General features: G+C 36.7%; 1 protein-coding gene across 4 annotated transcripts in view; it reads right to left on the bottom strand.

Moving 5' to 3' along the window:
• ATP2B1 (ATPase plasma membrane Ca2+ transporting 1) overlaps window positions 1–20008 on the bottom strand; it is a 133736-nt gene that overhangs the window by 39041 nt on the left and 74687 nt on the right. For all 4 annotated transcript variants that reach the window (XM_047865816.1, XM_047865817.1, XM_047865819.1 and 1 more), the window contains exons 3-8: window positions 15262–15459; window positions 8629–8883; window positions 8413–8538; window positions 4169–4309; window positions 1602–1640; window positions 648–809 (exon numbers count right to left, since the gene is read on the bottom strand). In XM_047865816.1, the coding sequence (XP_047721772.1) occupies window positions 648–809; window positions 1602–1640; window positions 4169–4309; window positions 8413–8538; window positions 8629–8883; window positions 15262–15459 (921 nt within the window). The remainder of the gene's footprint in view (window positions 1–647; window positions 810–1601; window positions 1641–4168; window positions 4310–8412; window positions 8539–8628; window positions 8884–15261; window positions 15460–20008) is intronic.

Raw genomic sequence — 20008 nt, forward strand, 5'->3', positions numbered from 1 at the left:
CCTGCTCACACTCTGTCTCTCTGTCTCTCTCTTCCTCTCAAAAATAAACATTAAAAAAATTAAAAAAACAAAATCGTAACAGGTGTTTTCTAGTGAAGATAGTAATTTAGTAAATTTCAGCTTCAGCAGGATGGTGCTCCAACTAATCCATTCAATTTAACTAAGCTGTAAGTTTTAGAAAAATATATACCTAATTTTTTTTCATAGTCAGTAAAAAGATGAGAAAATGGGTGGTGAAATTTCTTTTTATTAAAATGTAGCTGGGTACCTGTACTGAGTATCTTAACAGCCCTCTCTCTATTGCTTCCAGAAATCCTGAGAAATTCAGAGATGAGAGCATGGGCTTCTGAATAAACTGGGCAGACTCGGGTACTAATCCTAACCCGACCACTTATTAGCTGGTTGACAGAGGACACCTCCTTCCACGTGAGATGGGGTAAGAGCCCCCCAAACTGCCATGATATTGTGAGGATCTGCAAGAACTCAAAAGACCTGGTATATTGTGGATAAAAGTGAAAATACTTTTTAGCTCCCCTTCCACTCACAAAAGCAATGATTTGTAGCCTTAAGTGGGTCAAAAGACGATTTTCAAGCATAAAGCCAATATATTTTAAAAGCAAAACACCATATTTTCTTGTTTATCATACCTGCTTTGCCAATCTGAACAGCCAGCTTTGTAAGCTTCCCTTGTAAGACAGATTTTTCCTTTTTTGGCAAATTTGCTTTCTTTTTGTCTTTTTCATCACCATCTCCACCTTCTTCACTCTTCAAAGGCTGCATTTCCATGGCTGCACCATCCTGGGCTTTTGCTACATTTAAGAGCAAATATAACCTCACTACATTTTAAAGGCACCCATAACTACTAATATTTTGAAACAATTTTGAAACAAATCAGTTTCATATAGGAACTAGAAAAGATTTAAACATTCAGCTTTGTGTATGCAGGGTTGTATGTCTTACTTTCTCTGGCATACAGACAAATGTACGCCAGAGAAAATAAGACAATAGTGACACTAGGTTGCAAGTCTTCATACCAGACTTGAGAATGTTGTGCCGGTAACAGGGATGAGGCATAAGAAGAAACATAGTCCTTAAACCAAGAACTAAACACCAAACCATTTCTCTTCCCCTGTGTTGTGTTTGATAAGACTTATCCCAAACACTATAAAACCTGCCCACGTGTGACCATAATGGAGAATGTTATGTATAACCACACAGATAGAGAAACGTATGTGTGTTTACAAATCTAAATAAATGCAAAAAACCATTTAAGTTGTATACTTTGTTTCTTACAGTTTTCCTGGCAATAATATAGTAACCAATGCTAAAATACTTGACTTAATACTTGCTTAAGCTGAGAGTTACCTCACATCTGGATTTTTCTAAGTTTACTACCACAAATCACAGTTAAAATCTTATTACCATTGTAAAGGCAGCATGACTAAGGCACTGGCAGGAAGAGGTGTTAATAACCCAAGTTAACATAAACTGATTGCCCTTGCTACCCGTCTCCTACTTTTGGATAAATACAGTCCACGGTAGATACATTTTTGGATACAATGAAAACAAGCTAACTGTACTTTTAATCCTTGCGAACTCACCTTTGTTGCGATTCTCAATAGCTCCATCTTGTTTCTTATCTGTAGGAACAAAATGGGAATTAAAGCTTTCCAAAAGAAATAAAGGCAGCCATGCTAAATTATGCGAAGGCAGTTCACATCTGTGTAACGGAACTGTTACACCACGGTGTGTGCTGGTACAGATTAGAAAGCATTTGGCCTATAATGACCCGCTGGGTCAATCACTCCCCAGGCTCAACCGGAAGTACCCCAATACATTTTGGGGCACCTATTCTTGTTTGGATTCTCTGTAAGACTTTACTCCTTTATATGCTCTAATGAACCCAGAAATAGTACAAGAGGTTTCAAACTAAACACACATATAATTCTCAGAAAGTAGAAAACAGCAGGGGTAGAGGGGGAGGGAGCAATGCCATCAAGACAACAGGCACACGAGAGAGCTGTGAGGAAGAGGACAGCAAACACCAGGTATACAAGACAGAGGAGATGCAAGTAAGTAAACCCGGAATGTGCATGTAAAGAATAGGCCAGTGAGGCCACCAGTGACGGGGATTCCCCAAGTTAGCTTAAATTTGGACAGAACAGAAAGATGATGATGTCTGCAGCAAGAAAATCATCAAGAAGGGAATGAGTCTACTGTTCGGAGCAGGGAGTGGAATACTGAAAATGGCAAAGAGGAGGCAGAGCCATTCGGCTAATTTTTCTTCCAACTTTTCTATCTAGAAGAGTGATCTTGAAACTGGGAAACGTGGAACAAATAGAAAGGAACAGATGCTCAAGATAGATGAGGAGACAGTAAGAGAATATCTAGCTACTTTCAACGAGCTCTGAATCTGGAGAGATACCAGACGGCTACATTCCAGACTAGGAAGGAAACACAGACATATTACCCTGAACCGCTTTTGAGTAACGGCCAAAGCCGTCAAGGGAATGGAAGAAGGGCTGAAGTCCACAGATAGAAAAATGTCCTGTTCTGTGAAGAAAACAAATGAGTAACACAAATGAAGAAAACAAAAGAATAAAAAATGATACACAATGAGTTAGATGTTCATTCCTGGGAATATTTTTGATTGGATTAACAAAAAAAAAGAGGTAAAAGATCTCAGAAAAAATAGCGTTTATTGGAAAAGACACTGTGGGGTGAATTATAAACAAAGTCATGATACAAACTTCCCTTCCTTTTCAAACAGGGTCCACTGACCTCAGACTCCTATAAATTAGGATGCGGTACAGTGTATGGTTAAGAGCACAGACTCTTGAGCCAAATAAGCAGGTCTGATCTGCCACTTACTAGATCTTTGACCTGGAGTAAGTACTTAACCTCTTTAAGCCTCAGGTTACTCATCAATAAAAAGAACAATGTCTTTCTGTCATATGGCTGGGAGTATTAAGGAGATAATGCACATAGCATTCAGTAAATGGCAACATTTAAGCTGCCTTCCAGTCTACCTTAAACCTAGGGAGGTACAGCGAGGGCTGCCATGAGGACTGGGGACAGGAGAACTTACGAGGAGGGTCTTGTTACGTTCATTTGCAGTCACCACTTTTCAGATACACTTTTGTTTGAACTAAAAATTTCAAAACTGAAGACAAAACCCAAAGAACAAAACATCCAAATATCAAAAACATGGTTTTAGTTACAGCAAGCCAAGGTTTTAGCAAGGTTTTTATTTTAGAAGAACTCAAAGCGCTTGTGTGAAAGAGAGAAATATGGGCTTACTATCTTAGGTAAAATTAAACAAATCCAAGTGGTTAAGCCACAGTAAACTGCTGTCAACCTGAAGAGAAAAACCTGTAGAGGAGCAATCTGGAGTGGGAGAAAAGGGTAGTACAGCAGATACTTAGAAGCAGGCTGGGGAGGGCTTTTTCAAAAAAGTGACATGCCCCCAGCTAAGTAATTCTGAGCTGTCTCCTTACATACGACGGAGTTATTACTTGTGAGATCCTTGTGCATAAACTATGGTTATCAATTTTTGCTGAGGATAGATCACTTGTAGGGATAGCAAGCAGATACAATGGGTCAAGATCAAATTTCTAAAAACTTCCTATCTAACACTTTGGACTAAATGTAACAAAATAGACGTAACAGGTGTCAAAGTAAAGTCTTCACCTTATATCCAAAAACCAGCTACTTAATTATGGACTGGGAAATGTGAAGAGTAGAAAACCTGAAATAGATTAAAAGCTCACTGAGGCCAAAAGCTATCAATGAATTTGCAGAAAATATAACCAAATAGGAAGTTAGAGTTTAATTCATTTTGCTGGTCAGATAATAGAAAGATGCTAAAACTAAAGAATAAACAGAACAAAGCCAATGAAAGTGTTCAAGAAGATGGTGAATTTGTCTGGCTATGGTAAAGGGGACTGACATAGTCACTAAAGGCCCCTGATCGACTGTAAAGTCAACAAGAAAAACTGAGAAATGGAGAGGACTCCACTCCACTCGAAAGCACTACAGTGCGTAATTAACTTTTTGTATAACTTTTCATATCAGAACTTCCTAAGAGAAGTGAAATTTTTGTACCAGTCCTTATAACCAGTTCCCTTATTTCCAAATACTGATTCTCAAAGAAAATTGCTTATCTTACTTTTCTTTTCCTTTTTCTTTTCATCTTTCTTCTCTTCCTCTTCACCTCCAGCTCCAAGTAAGGTAAAGATAATTCCAGTCTGAGAATTAACACCTACAGCAGTAACTACCATTCTTCCAGAGCCTTCCATTACATGAGTACCTATGACAGAAAATTCATTATGGATTTTTTCCTCCCACTTTCATATTTCAAATTTTAGTCATATTGTCTTTAATATCTAGTATGTAACAAGATAAACTCAATAAGATATTAAATAAAGCCTAAATTCTTATGTTTAAGGTTTAAACTCTGTAATCCATGTTATATGAATTCAAAGCTCACTCCACCACTCATTTATCGCCATGTGATATTGGGCAAATCATAATACCTCAATTCCTCACCCATAAAATGAGGATAATAGTACCTGCAGTTGATAAAAAACAATGAGAGTCAAATAAGCCTACAAATAAATGTAAAGTGCTTTGCACACTGCCTGGAATTCATGGGGGTTCAAGGAATGCACATTATTTTTAGTTATAAAATTATTACAGTGATCATTATTGACATTTCTCTGAGAAAAACAAATGTCCCATTTACCACACCCAACCCCAAACCTGTACCTAAAGCCAGCTTTCATCCCAGCCAGTCTACATTACTGCAACAGCCTCCCAGCTAGTCTCTGTCTTTGCAGTTCATCCTGAAATCAGTTTTAATCTTCCTAAAATGTGAATGTTATCATAATTGTCTCATGGCTCAAAAACCTTTGATTCTGCATTGCCTACTGGATTAAGTCCAAGGTCTTCACCTTGAGATCAACCAACCTTTCAAACTTTCATCCACTACTCTAACATAAAATTCCATTATAGAAAGCCTGGGAACAAAGATGGGAACACTGACTGTATTCTGACAATCCCTTACAACAATCTTGCAAGATGTTAGGCATTATTATTCCTATTTTCCCAAAGTTACACAACTATTAAGTGGCAAGACAAAGATTCAATCCAGTCCTGTCTGGAGACAAAGGGCATATTCTCCAACCCTCTCCAAAGGGTACTGTTCTCCAACTTGTACATCCACATCCCTGCATCTTTCCTTACTAATTAAAAGACTTCTCATCTCTCTACTGCAATATTTTTGTGAATTTTAAGTAGCTTTCAAAACCAGCTCTTTTTTCTGAACTCTCAACAGTCTTCTTTATAGTTATCACAGATTTCCTTGATCTCCTAGTTTTGTTTTTTTTTTTTAATTTTTTTTTTCAACGTTTATTTATTTTTGGGACAGAGAGAGACAGAGCATGAACGGGGGAGGGGCAGAGAGAGAGGGAGACACAGAATCGGAAACAGGCTCCAGGCTCCGAGCCATCAGCCCAGAGCCTGACGCGGGGCTCGAACTCACGGACCGCGAGATCGTGACCTGGCTGAAGTCGGACGCTTAACCGACTGCGCCACCCAGGCGCCCCTTGATCTCCTAGTTTACAAGCATGTGGAGGACAGGTTCCATAGCCCCTATCACCATCTAATAGGCCAAGTCAATACACTGAGGTTATTTGTTAAATAAAGTCATAAAGCATATGTACTTATTCCAGAAGTTATAAACTTATATTTGTCTATTAATTACTGGGGAACTTCTCCAATGTGAATTTTTTAGGCCTTTGGTTTTCTTGCTTTTTAAAAAAAAATCTCTATTCTGAATATTTCACTAATTATTAGCTTCTCTGCCAGTGAAAAGGCAAGGGAAACAAGAAATGAAGTTCAAGATAGTGAAATAGTATTTAATGAGGAACTTCTACATGTAAAAGACAATTTCTTTCTTCTGACAGTTCAGGCTTTTGGCAGATTTCAATTATTTATGTTCTGTTCCTCCTTACCACAGGTAATCAGATGATGGCAGTTAATGTGCTCAGGCAAAGTAAACAGTTTTTGTTCTGGTCATATCCCCACGGCTAACTGAATAACTGCCTTTAAAAATCTAAATTTAAAAAGCCAAGAACAGCAGTGAGAGATGGCATCATGAGAATAAATTTAAAAATAAATGCATTTTATGTTTTTTATTACATTTTTGGAATAGGGAAATAAATGCAGAAAAACTTTCCCACCCACATTACGATAAGGGACTCTGCAAAGTTATTTCAGTCTTTTCTTAACCATGGAAAATTTACAGAGTTTTTGTGGTACACATGGTGTGTTAGGGACCTGAGTCGACATAAAGCTTACTAGCAATCTCTGTTAAAATAGAAAAGGACCAACGTTCAGTTAAACAACATCAACCTGAAGAGCTAATAAGCACTTTGTAAATGAGCTGGATGTACATAAAAGTCCATGCAGTATATATGGCAAAATGGCAAGAATACCATCTCAGGTTGCCAAATATCATGGTCCAGACAGTCTACGGTGGTTAAGGTATGATTTGATTGCTTCCCTTCCTTGGAAAAACTACGGATTTTTATTTGGTTAATAATTATAGTTTCTTAGAGGTATAGCAAGGAATAAGTAAAATGAGTATACGTTATACTTAAATACACCATACTTACATATCCAAGAATATTTCTGTCTATTTGAAATGAATTACAACTACACCCATGTAAAGAAAAGGCTAAACAGAATGTTCTTGGTAGAGCAGGATTTTGAAGGTGTACGTACAAAATCCCAAGATATTTCTGAAGAAGTTAAGTCTGTTGTAATTGGGAACGCTACCCTTTTATAATGGTGTTTATAAATGCATACATATGTAATTACTCTGATTTTTAGTGGTAGGATGTTTTGCAATAAGCTTTTTAGGCACATGTTTGCCAATCTTCAAAAGGTAATAGTTAAATTTAAATATACACCTGGAAGTTGTGATTCTCACTTAGCTGATTCTTGTCACAGTGACTCTGGTTTCAGTGAAGCCATGTTCAATCAATCAAAATATAAAATTCACAAAGAACTGAAAAATTATAGCTGCCAAGTTATTACACAGTTAAATCAGCAGAAATCTCCTTACACTGTATAAAATGTTAGCCCTCCACTAACATCTGAAAATGATAATAGAAGACAAATAGGCAACCTTCTGCTTGTTCCAAATTCTGGTATAATTCGATCTAATAAACACAAGTAAACAACTGTCCTACAGGCAATTTTGTAAATTCTATAAAGAATACTAGAAAATTAAGAATAAAAACCTGGAAATCCAATGTAAAAGAACTGGCATACTTTTGGAGGCAAGCTGTGGTACTCTTGCTTCCTCTCACGTGACATTTTAGAAGGCCGCCTGTGAATCTTCCCATCATCCCTTCTGTTTCATTTCTCATTAACCTCAGGTCAGGCTATCACAGTTACTGTTACAAGAGCCTCCCAAGTTGACACCCAGCTCCCCATTTCAAATAGTGCCCTCACCTGTACCAATCCTCTTCATTCTCAGAACATGTCCTACTTGTGTGCAAATTCAATCCTCCCTAGTACATGTGGTGCTACTTCTGGGCCTACTGTTGATTAGCCATGTGATCTTCAATAAATAGTTTATCTCAGATTTATTCCTTGACAGTTAAATGCGGGAGTCGGATTAGACAAATTTTAAGGATTTTATCGGTTCCTTAAAAAAAAAAACACAAAAAAACCCTATCCTTTATAGATCACCATAGACAGTTCATTAATTTGCTTTAAAAATACAATCATTCTGGGCAACTGGGTGGCTCAGTCGGTTGAGCGTCTGACTTCGGCTCGGGTCCTGATCTCGCTGTTCACGAGTTTGAGCCCCACATCAGGCTCTGTGCTGACACACCTCAGAGCCTGGAGCCTGTTTAGATTCTGTGTCTCCTTTTTTCTCTGCTTCTCCCAGGCTCATGCTCTGTCTCTCTCTTTCTCTCTCAAAAATAAACATTACCAAAAATAAACAATGAAAAATAATCATTCTTTAATTTTACACATCAACAGGCCTTAAGAATAAATGTAATACAGGAAAACACAACAGAAGTCATCAGGCTTATATTTTAGTTTTATCACTAACTAACATCACTGACTCTCAAAATCTCTTGATTTTTTTTTTTTTTTCATGTTCCTCATTTGTAAAATATGACTCTGGATTCAAAGACCTCTAATATCTCTGGCAATAAGATAATAATATCTCTGGCAACTTAGAGGAAAAAAAACCCCAAAACAACTCCCTAAGGATTATAAGGGTAGAAGCTAACATAGAATACAGAATCCTTCACCATGTAGGCTCTTAGGCAAAACTGTTTGCTGACAGTGGAAGAGAAAAAAGTTCAAAGATACAAAAGCAATTCATACCTGATAGAAGTAAGGGATCCTTATCTAAAGACTTCTTGACATGATCAGATTCACCAGTCAATGAACTTTCATCAATTTTAAGATCATTGCCTTGAATTAGTATGCCATCAGCAGGAAGAAGATCACCTAAAACAAAGAGCAACTGTAATGCACACTGTAAACAAGATTACAATGACTTTACCTCTAACCTAAAAGGGGTTGCTCTTTTTCACTTACCGTATTTCACCTGAGCAATATCTCCAACAGTAATGTCAGCTACAGGTATCTGAATGACCTGACCACCCCTGATGACTGTGAACTTCTGTTCTTGTTCAATTCGACTCTGCAAACCTCTAAACTGTTTTTCCTTACTCCAGTCATTGAAAGCTGTTACTAACACCACACACACTACTGATAAGAGGATTGCAGCTCCTTCAATCCAACCAGTTTCACCTTCACCTTCTTCCTCTCCAACAGAAACTTCTCCACAAACTATATGAAAAGAAAGAAAATGCTTATCAAAAAAAGATTCTGAATTGATGGCAAAGACAAACAGTAAGTTAATTATGATGTTTACATACCTTGCTAATTTTACTCTAAGTACCTTACTGAACTCAAAGCATTCCATAATGGCAAGAATGCAAACTACGTCAATTTCAAGTTCCCTGCACATGAAGATTCTCACCCTCAGGACAGGGAGGCAATCTAGGGCACTAAGATAAGCATAAGGACACTGAGGAAGATTAAACCTCAGCCTCAAGGCAAGTTCTTAATCTGTCAACACCACCTACCCCAGAGTCCTGAGGATTAAACGAGAGAACATTTGGAAAGCAGGTAGACCAGTGACTGGGAAAAATGGTTAATGCTATTAATTATTACATATGTTAGACAAGATATACATGAAAACCCACGAATCATGCTTACTTATTGTATAAATTTTACAGGAGTACAAGCAAAACTTGGTTTCCATAACATGAAAAGGTAAGCAAAGTGCTACTCAATCCAACTATTTGGGCATCTACTCTAGATGCCAGGCATAATTTTAGGATCTGAGGACATGGCAGTAAACAAGACCCAAGCTCCCTCTCCTCACAAAACCCATACTTAGATTGGTAGGTGCAGACAGTGTATGAAGAATTCAGGTAATAAAACAAATAATCAATTTCAGATATGGTAAATGCCATAAAGAAAACAAAGGGCGGTGATATGCTATCAAATGAAGAAAGGAAGTAACTGGTTGTGTGAACACAGAAGGTCCCTCTGAGGTGTCCATGATGTTTGAGCTAGGAGCCAAGTGATAAAAAGGAACTAGCCATATAATCGCTTTAAAGCATTCCAGGAAGAGCATTCCAGGGAAAGATTAAAGAGTATTCCAGGGAAAGATTAAAATCAGTAAAAAGGCTTTATGGCACAAAAAAGTTTACAGAAGAATGGAGGGGGGAAGAACCCCCCAAAACTCAAAATTTAAGGTAAAAAATGTTGAAGAAAGAACAGTGAAATAGTGCTGTTTTGACTGCGGGTTCTAATCTCTTTGGAGTCTAAAATCAATTCAGTGGCTTATGACTAGCATTTTTAAAAACGAAACAGAATAAAATAAAAAGGATATACATATAATAAAGGTAAGCATTTTTTTCTTGAAAGTTTCCATTGGGTATTTACAAATTCACATGAATGAATAGGTTCTGCACTCCTCTTTAAAGTTCTTTCTTACTGAGGGTTGAGCTGAAAAGTCTGAAAAATCAGTGGTTCTCTTAGGACATGTAAAGCAGGAAAAAAATTATTCAGAAGAAAAGAATGAGTAAATGAATGATACTAGAAACGATTAAAGCATGTTCCAGAATACAGTGCATGAGCCAAAGAAATGATGTGAAGTATAAAGATGCTGAATAAAGACTAATCCAGGAGAAGTATGTGGGACAGATGAGGTCAGAGAAGACAGAGACTAGAATAAAATCAACTGGTGGTGGTGGTGAAATGGAAGGAATGATGAGATTAAAACAAAACCAAACCAAACAAACAAAAAAAAAAAAAAAATCCTGAGGACCATCAGCAGGATTCAGCCATCAATAGGTACAAGAGCATGTTCTCCAAAGGAGATGGCTGGACAATCCATCAAGAGTGCTGGCTTCTCCATCCAAATATTAAAACCTCTCTTTGAATTACATCCAGGCCGGAGAAATGACCACGTACCATTGTACACAATAACCAGTTAAATGAATTTATGGTTTACAATGTTCGAAACAGAAGTGGTAGGACAGTTTCTCCTTCCCCTTCCACCTGCCCAGAAGACTCGAGATGTACTCCAGGTAGACCAAGTCAGGATGAGAGTTGAAATGCCATGTTGACCACTTTCACCAACTTGAAATATAGCTAAAATATTATCTTCCCAATGAAGCATTTCAACGGGTTTGATCTCATTGGTTAAAAATGTAAAAATGCAATACTTTCTAATAGTATGTAAGAACAATACATTGAAAGCAGAAGATGGACGGGGGGGCACCTGGGTGGCTCAGTCAGTTAAGTGTCTGACTTCGGCTCAGGTTATGATCTCACTGTTCATGAGTTCAAGCCCCACGTTCGTCTCTGTGCTGACAACTCAAAGCCTGGAGCCTGCTTCCGATTCTGTCTGTCTCTCTTTTCTCTCTCTGCCCTTCCCCCACTTGTACTGTCTCTCTCTCTCTCTCAAAAATAAACATTAAAAACAAATTTTTAAAAAGAAGATGGAATTTACCAGTCATATGTCAAAAAAATTTTGTGTAACTGGTGGATGGGAGTGAAGATATCATTAGTGAGTACACTTCTTACATGTGGATTTACAAAATGTTGTAAGTTTCTTTTCAGCTGTGAGAAACATTAAAACCAAGTTCTAGGGGTGCCTGGGTGGCGCAGTCGGTTAAGCGTCCGACTTCAGCCAGGTCACGATCTCGCGGTCCGTGAGTTCAAGCCCCGCGTCGGGCTCTGGGCTGATGGCTCAGAGCCTGGAGCCTATTTCCGATTCTGTGTCTCCCTCTCTCTCTGCCCCTCCCCCGTTCATGCTCTGTCTCTCTCTGTCCCAAAAATAAAAAAAAACAAAAAAAAAAAAAAACAAAAAAAAACCATTAAAAACAAATTTTTAAAAAGAAGATGGAATTTACCAGTCATATGTCAAAAAAATTTTGTGTAACTGGTGGATGGGAGTGAAGATATCATTAGTGAGTACACTTCTTACATGTGGATTTAAAAAATGTTGTAAGTTTCTTTTCAGCTGTGAGAAACATTAAAACCAAGTTCTAGGGGCGCCTGGGTGGCTCAGTCGGTTAAGCGTCCGACTTCAGCTCAGGTCACGATCTCGCAGTCCGTGAGTTCGAGCCCCGCGTCGGGCTCTGGGCTGATGGCTCAGAGCCTGGAGCCTGCTTCCGATTCTGTGTCTCCCTCTCTCTCTACCCCTCCCTCGTTCATGCTCTCTCTGTCTCAAAAATAAATTAAAAAAAAAAACGTTAAAAAAACAAAAAACAAAAAACAAAACCAAGTTCTGAAATAAAGCAAACTCAGACCCAAATCAAGGGAAATCAAGGTTAAATCAAAATTATAAAATAATGTATATTCAATCAGGCTATCAATAATGATATTTTATGGTTACTAAACATCAAAATTTTAAACCTCATTTCATCTTTTTAACATTTCAGTTTATATTTTTGCATATGTTTAAAACTATACATATTATAAAGTATAAACATTATACATACATTATGTAGATAGCTTTACATATATATAATTCATAAATGCATCCTTTGAATATATGCTCATATTTCTTCCTGATAAGGTATACAACCAAAAAAAGCTTAAAGATCAATGCAACAGAGATTAAGGGGAAAAGAATTATGAGACAATTATATCATTTTCAGCTTTAAATCTCACATGCATATTTAGAACTACATGACTAAATATTTCAAAAGAGAACATGAAACAAGTTGATGCCATATTTCATTTCATATATAGTTCTACCTTAAATTACAGATAAATTTAGAATGATTTTGAAACAGATGGTAGTAAAATACTTCCAAAAATTAAATCCTTTTCCTGCTGCTGATCGTTACAAATTTTTAGAGTAGCTGCAGTGAAAAAATAATTGCAAAAATCAAAGTTACAAAAGGACTGTCCTATGCTTTCAGTAAAGTCGGAGTATAAATACAATAAAAATCTATTTAACCAAAGGTGTTCCCCTGTAAACATATTCACCTGAGAGAGATGCACAATCTAAATTCAGTCTGTGCTCTACCATAAGGCAAATATTCCCTCTTAAAATTCTCCATTTGGGCTATTTCTTGGATGGTGCATCAAGTATGTACATTAACAGTATAAAGAATCAGTTCTCAAAAAGTGTTGTCTAGGAACCCCAGGAGGATCCCCCAAGGTCAAAACTATGTAATAATACCAAGATGTAATTTGCATTCTATTTCAGGAATGTGTAGTGGAATTTTCCAAAGACTACACTACATGTGCTAACACAAGACACTAAATGCAGAAGCAGATTATCTTCAATTATGCCAGACCTTAAAGAGATACAAGGAAATGAAGAATACTGCTAATTCTCTCTTCATAATTTCACTTAAGATTTCATTAATAATTATAGCAATTATATTTATTATAATACAACACTTAGATACAACTTAAATGCACTGATACAGTGTTTTTAAATTTCTCAATTTTAATTAAGAATACAGTAAATATCTACAGATATAGCTCATATAATCAAAATCCGTTTGTGGAGTCCTTAGCATTTTGAGTATAAAGGGGCCCTCAGACCAAAAGGTTTGAGAACCTTGGTATTATACTAGTAACTAAAGATGTGTTTATTGTATGGGTTATAATGCTTATTTTTATACCATCAGTACTAGTAAGAAATTTTGATAATATAGTCTATGACTACAGATTTACTAGTGTTAAAATATACGTGATGAAAAGACACATGAAGTACACTAATAAATGTTAAAAAAAATGCAAATACTAACATTTCACCGTGGAACAAAAATATCTTTGTATGTTTTACTAACACCTTCTAGCAGATTTTGACTGTTTTTAAAGTGTCTTATGACACTGACAATTTTAGAGTATCTTCCCAGTTGGATCTAATGCCAGTATTCTCCTTAAGCAAATTTGGGAAAGGGCTTGTCACTACATCCTACAAATGAAGCAGTCCAAATTCCAAAAAGATTTGTCCTTGTTAGTAACAAAATCCATTCCTGTTGAAAATATTTTTCTTTAGTCTTCTTATAATCTTAGGGGGAAAAAATGTTAAAAGTAAAGAAACATTTCATAATCTGCGAACTCGCTGAATTCTAGAATACCAATTCCCAATATTCTATAATGATAGTTGGGTAAATTGAACGCTACAGAATTCACCTATATGTTGATGAACATGGTATGACCTTCCCTTTTCATATAAAACATTTCATATACACACAGTTACACGCCCTCGTGCCTACCCACATATGCACACATATACATACGTGAGTACCCATAGACATACAAAACATATTTTAAAATCTGGGAGAATATGAAAATGGTATAGCAGTAATCTCTAAGAAGTGAGATTTTCGGTGAATATTATTTCCTATGAATTGTCATTTTTCCCTCCTAATATTTCCACAGCAAAATATGTATTATTTATTTAATAAAAACAAAAGTTTAAAAAATAATTTGGCTCAATGTTGACAAGAATATTGCCTAAATTTTTTCTTATTTAGACAAGTGATTCTCAACCATAGACAATTTTGCCCCCTATCAGAAACCTGGCAATGTCTGGAAAAGTTCTGGTGGCCTCAACTGGAGGGTAGTACAGTGCAGGGTGACAAAGAATGCTCTGGTGTAAAATGTAAACAAAGCTGTTGCTGAAAAACCCTGCTCTCCGATAAACTGACTTCTTCAGTGACCTACTTTCTAAAATAAACAAACAAAAAACACAACTCTCACATGAGCTCCAGGCACATCTTTAATGGCATTACTTTAAATTTTTACTTAACCCAACTTTTAGAGTTAGCTAATGTTTATTTAACTCTTCATAACTTGAAAGGCATAAGAATAAAGTTTTTACAAAGAAAAATATTGGTATATCACTCTCCTGATATATAAAATACTACTGGTTCACTCTATAGCTATTTAAACATAGTGACCAAAACCCAAGCTAGGTTTCTTAGCAGTTATAGAATGTACTGTCAAGGACTATCTATTTTAAATAAATTGATTAAAAAGAGAGTAAGAAATTTTAAAAGAGAAATGAAGAACATAGGCAGGAGAAAGACAAAACCATTGTAGCTACAAGTTAAAGCAGATCTACCACTGTATGATGTACTTTTCCTTTGGTCAAGATAAGTTGTAGTATAAACATTTCTAGAATGGCAAGGCATTACCCGAATCATGCCTATAATAACAATTTAAGAACTTGAAAAATAATGAATCAGGGAAGAGAACAGAATTTTGCTTTCATAATGATTTCCAAAAGATTAAAAAAAAACCCCAAAATTAAAAACTGTAATTATTTCAATTTAATGTTCAAAGACCTTAAAAACCATGATGGCACAAACCACACTGTATATGTGACTTAGCTCTTTGCCAACACATGGCATACACACATTGGCAGGTTATTTAACCTCTGTATCAAACGTGGAAGTGACACTAGCTCATAGGGTTATTGTAAAATTATCTGAGATGGTATATTTAAAGAACAATTAAAAACACTGCTAGAATGCTATCTAGCACACTTCCCTGACCTTTACTTATGTTTTCCCTCCCAAATGCCAACCTATTATTATATTTTAATTAAGCAAATGAATTTATTAACATCACACATGAAAGTCTTTTTTTTTTTTTTCCCCTCCCCAATTTACTTACGTGCATTATCCCCTTCTGGAGGTTGATAAAAAGAAAGGCCCAATGATACTATGGCTGCAATTTCTAATATAATTAAAGTGACATCTTGTAATGCTTCCCATACTAATTGAAGAAAGGTTTTTGGCTTTTTAGGAGGTATAAAATTCTTTCCAAACACTGCTTCTCTTCTCTCTATATCTGCAGGGTTTCCGCTCAAACCTAGTGAAAAGAAACAAATTTCAGTGAAAAGTTTCACTACTTACAAAAGGAAATACCTATTTTACTCAAAACATTAATTCATTACACTTTATTAAAAAAATTTTTTTTAATGTTTACTTATTTTTGAGAGAGAGAGAGAGAGAGAGAGAGAGAGAGAGAGAGAGAAAGCATGGGGAGGGGCAGGGAGAGTGGGAGAAAGAGAATCCCAAGCAGGCTCCAGGCCCTGAGCTGTCAGCACAGAGCCCAATGCAGGGCTCGAACCCACAGACTGTGAGATCATGACCCGAGCTGAAGTTGGATGCTCAACCGACTGAGCCACCCAGGTGCCCCTTCATTCATTGCACTTCAGATTCCAATTCATAAGACCCAATCAAACTGACCTTTACACATTATATCAAATAAATAGAATTTAAATCACTGAAAAACATGCACAGTGCTTTAAAAGAACAATTCACGTAGACAGGTCAAGACTGGATTAAAAATTTTCACTTTTCCAAAATGTTCATTTTTGATCATATTACCTTATACCATCTTGTAGGCTGCCAGAGACCAGAGTGATATGACAGTTGGATGGGTTTTATATTGGAATTAAAAATTTCCCTGACCTTTACTTATGATGTTTTCCCTCCCAAAATGGGGAATTATGTATTTATTTGATTTACTTACAGCATCTTGGTCACCCTAATCAGAGAAAGTCTTTGATTTTCACTCTTTTTTACTAAAGACCAATGAAACATTTATCACAAGCTCTAAAATTTCTCCATTAAAATGTCTGTTACACATGGACTGATAAATGATTTGCAAGTCACAAAAAAAAAAAAAAAAAGGAAATTATGGGATGACCTTTCTTTTGAATTTTATTTTTAGGATTTCCAGCTTGAGAAATAGGTACTTCTATTGACTGATAGCACCCACTGTCACTGTAAGGGAAAAGGTGCATGATAGGACATAATATTTATTGCCTGGAATGTGGAATTGGAAGGTTATGAGGAAAGAGGTTAAGAGAGAGTTGGATGACATGAATTTTGCCTTTCCCTTACCCCATCAAGCAGGTCGCCCTCAAACTTAACCGTGCTGATCCAATCAAACCTAGATATATCCCAAATAGCTAAAGTGAAGTACATACACATTTATATTTTTGTGGGAGGTATGAAAACAGGCAGGAGTGACAAATGACATGTTTCTGAGTCTGCTTAAAAATATCAAAGAAGGCAAAGATATCAGAATGATACAACTTTCAATTTATCATCATAAATTTAAATTTATAATTATTTTAGTTAACATAAACTCTTTTTTTGGCAAGAGCTCATCCCAAGAGAACAGCAAAGGAGCGAGACAGGAAAACAGCAGATTACTGGGAGGCTCTTGGTTTTAGGTGTTTCGACTAGTAATCTCAGTGTGGAGGCAGGCAGAGAGTAGAAGAGAGAGAACAAAGAAAGTACACTTTTAGAATAAACAACAAGAAATGAACACAGACATTTTAAAGTCATTATTTATTTGGTTAAAGGTATCAATAAGATTCCAGAGAATGTTTTCATTAGCAACTGTAACAAGGTCCGTCCATACTGGGCAGAAAGATTTGAGATTTCTGATGACAAAAGTCATCATCTGAAAGCTTCCACAGAGCTCCAGGCTTTGAGACAGTTCAATAGAAAGAAAGGAATGAAAGGATTGTAGTAATCGTGACTGAGGGAAAGAGAATATGAGAGAAGAAACTTGCAAACTGTAATTTAGAATCCAGTTTCTTCAGACTAGAGCAATGCTCCCCAATCACACCTGGCTGAAACCAGTTAACACTGGTCCATGGTTTAATTGAGGGACAGAGGAATCAATGCAGTAAGGTTTTCCACAAAACAAAATTTGTTTTAAAGGACTAAACTTTGAGATGTTCTGAGATTACGTGCTTGCCGCTTTTTAAATTTAAGTGCCCTTTCTCTTATAAAAAGATAGTAAGTTTGTTATATCTTGTATTTCAATGACCTTACTAGAAAAAATAAAAGACAACCTTCCCTAGCTGTCAGTCTCCAATCTTTTTTTCTATGAAATCTGAAGATATTGGTTTTATCAGTTTAACTCACACTTAATAGAACCTACTATTAATTACAAGTATATAACACCTAGTAGTTTTAAGTAGCACCACTATAACTATAAAAATAATTGACCCAAACCTACATTAATTATAATGGAGGCCAACATTTTATGTTAATGCTGATAAAAAGAGCCACAGAGCTAAAGAGAGCTTAAAAGCCTATCCGAAAGGGTGCCTGGGTGGCTCAGTCAGGTAAATGTCCAACTGTTGATTTGGGCTCAGGTCATGATCTCCTGGTTGGTGGGCTCAAGCCCTGCATCCAGGAGCATCAGTGCAGAGCCTGCTTGGGATTCTCTCTTCCTCTCTCTCTGCCTCCACCTCAAAATAAACTCTAAAAAAAATGTATCTGGAGGGAATCTGGGAATTAAAAAAGCAGCCGGTCCTAAAGGTTACTGTAATTCTTCTACACCACTACCACACATACAAGCACTCACCTAAGACACTACATCAATAAAGTCATCTGGGTTACAAACTAGAAGACCTAGATTCCAGTTCACCTACTGAAATTTTACGCATGTCACTCAATGTCTGTGGCAGTTGGGGTAGAGGCATTAGTATTTGTTGGTGTATCTTACAAACTTGTTTGGAAGAGCCTAAGAAGGTACAATGGATCAAAGCATATACTACAGAGTAACAGTGATTGAGCTCAGTAAGGGGATGACAAGTTATAAACTGGACATTACAGGTTTTAATTCCACTTTGGGGGAAATTAATTTCCATAAACTCAGAATAATAAACTCACATAATCTAAATATAATGAAGTTAAGAGTTTTGTAACAATAGTCTGTTCCCCACCCTATATTTACTTAACATCTACTACCTGCAGGGACTATTCTACATCCTGAGGAGTCAGTATAAACACGCTATATATTCAGCAATCTTATACTGGAGGGAAACAAAGAGATTATTAAAGTAACACAGCGAGAAGACTAGTACTATTCTAAGTGCAACAGAAACCTTTCTAAAACAGAAGGGATTTAAAGCACCATAGAGTATGGTAGTAATAATTGATCTCATTTAAATTGTTGTGTGAAGTATAAATTGAAGAGAGCAAGAGTGGAGGGAAAAGACCAGTAAGGAGGCTGTTTAAGTAGAAAGTAAGAGGTGATCGTGGCTAGTATCTGAGGTTTTTAACTGAATCTGCCAATTATCCTATAAAAAGATCAGACAGGACTTGCTAAACGACTGGATGTGGATGAAAGGAAAAGAATAAAGAATGATATCTAAGTTTTTTTTTTTTTTTTTGTCTATACACTTAAATGATTGGATAGTAAAGACATTCACCAAGATAGAGCAGGCCTTTGGGAATTGCAGAATTAAGTGGAAAAAGAGAGGCAAGAGTTAACAGTTTCATTTTACAGATTTACACCTGAGATGCCCATTTGTTTTTTAATGTTTATTTATTTTTGAGACAGAGAGAGACAGAGCATGAGCTGTCAGCACAGAGCCCGACACTGGGCTCGAACTCACGAGCTGCGAGATCAAGACCTGAGCCGAAGTTGGACGCTTAACTGACTGGGCCACCCAGGCGCCCCTGAGATGCCTATTTAATAAATAAACAAGTGGAGAGGTCTGTAGACAGCTGGCTAGCCATATTCGGAACTCAGAAGAGGTCTGCGCCAGAAAATCATCAATGCACAGATGATTCTGGAGTCATGGACCCAAAGAGAGCTCCCAGAAAGCAGACAAGAGAGAAGGATTAAGGCTAGGAACTTGGAATAGTCCCCAACATTTAATGATCAGATAGGGGAAGAAAAGGGAACCCAAAGAAATAGGCAGGGGGAGGTGTATGGCTCAAAAACAGGCTCGTGTAAAATTATGGAAGCCTACAAAAGGAGCGTTTTTTAAAAAAGATGAAGATGATGTGGATGATGACATCAAATGAGTAAGATGAAGCCAGAAAATAAGACTGGCTTTGGTTAGCTGGAGGCCCATGCCCTTGAGAAGAAATTTTCCAGTGGAATGCTGTGAAGCAAGTCTGATTAGAAAGAACTGAAGATAGAATAAGAATTAGAAAATGGATGGAAACTATGATTATACAACTTTTTCCACGAGTATGATGCAGCAGAGAAAAATAAAGCAGTAAAGGTGAATTAAAGTGGATAAATAAACCCATTATGCTTTTTTAAAGATGAGTGATAGATATCAAGGCAAGTAATTTACCAGCAGAAATAATCAAGTAGAGAAGACAACACTGATGATACAAGAGACACAGGCTAACACTGGAGTAAAGCCTCTGAAGAGGCAAGGGGAATGGAATCCAGGGTGTAGGTGTTAGCCTCCTCTAAGGGCAGGAAGAGGCTTCCATTGTTAGGAGAGAGAAAGCAAAGTTCTTGAGGGAAGGGAAATAGCCAAGCTGGTAAAACTGGTAATGAGACTACATGGTCTTAGTTTTGAAAATAGAGTAGATATCACATGAAATCATTAAGTATAACTTATGAATAAATATACTGACAACTC

The sequence above is a fragment of the Prionailurus viverrinus genome, chromosome B4 (assembly GCF_022837055.1).
Source record: "Prionailurus viverrinus isolate Anna chromosome B4, UM_Priviv_1.0, whole genome shotgun sequence".
Taxonomy (NCBI): domain Eukaryota; kingdom Metazoa; phylum Chordata; class Mammalia; order Carnivora; family Felidae; genus Prionailurus; species Prionailurus viverrinus.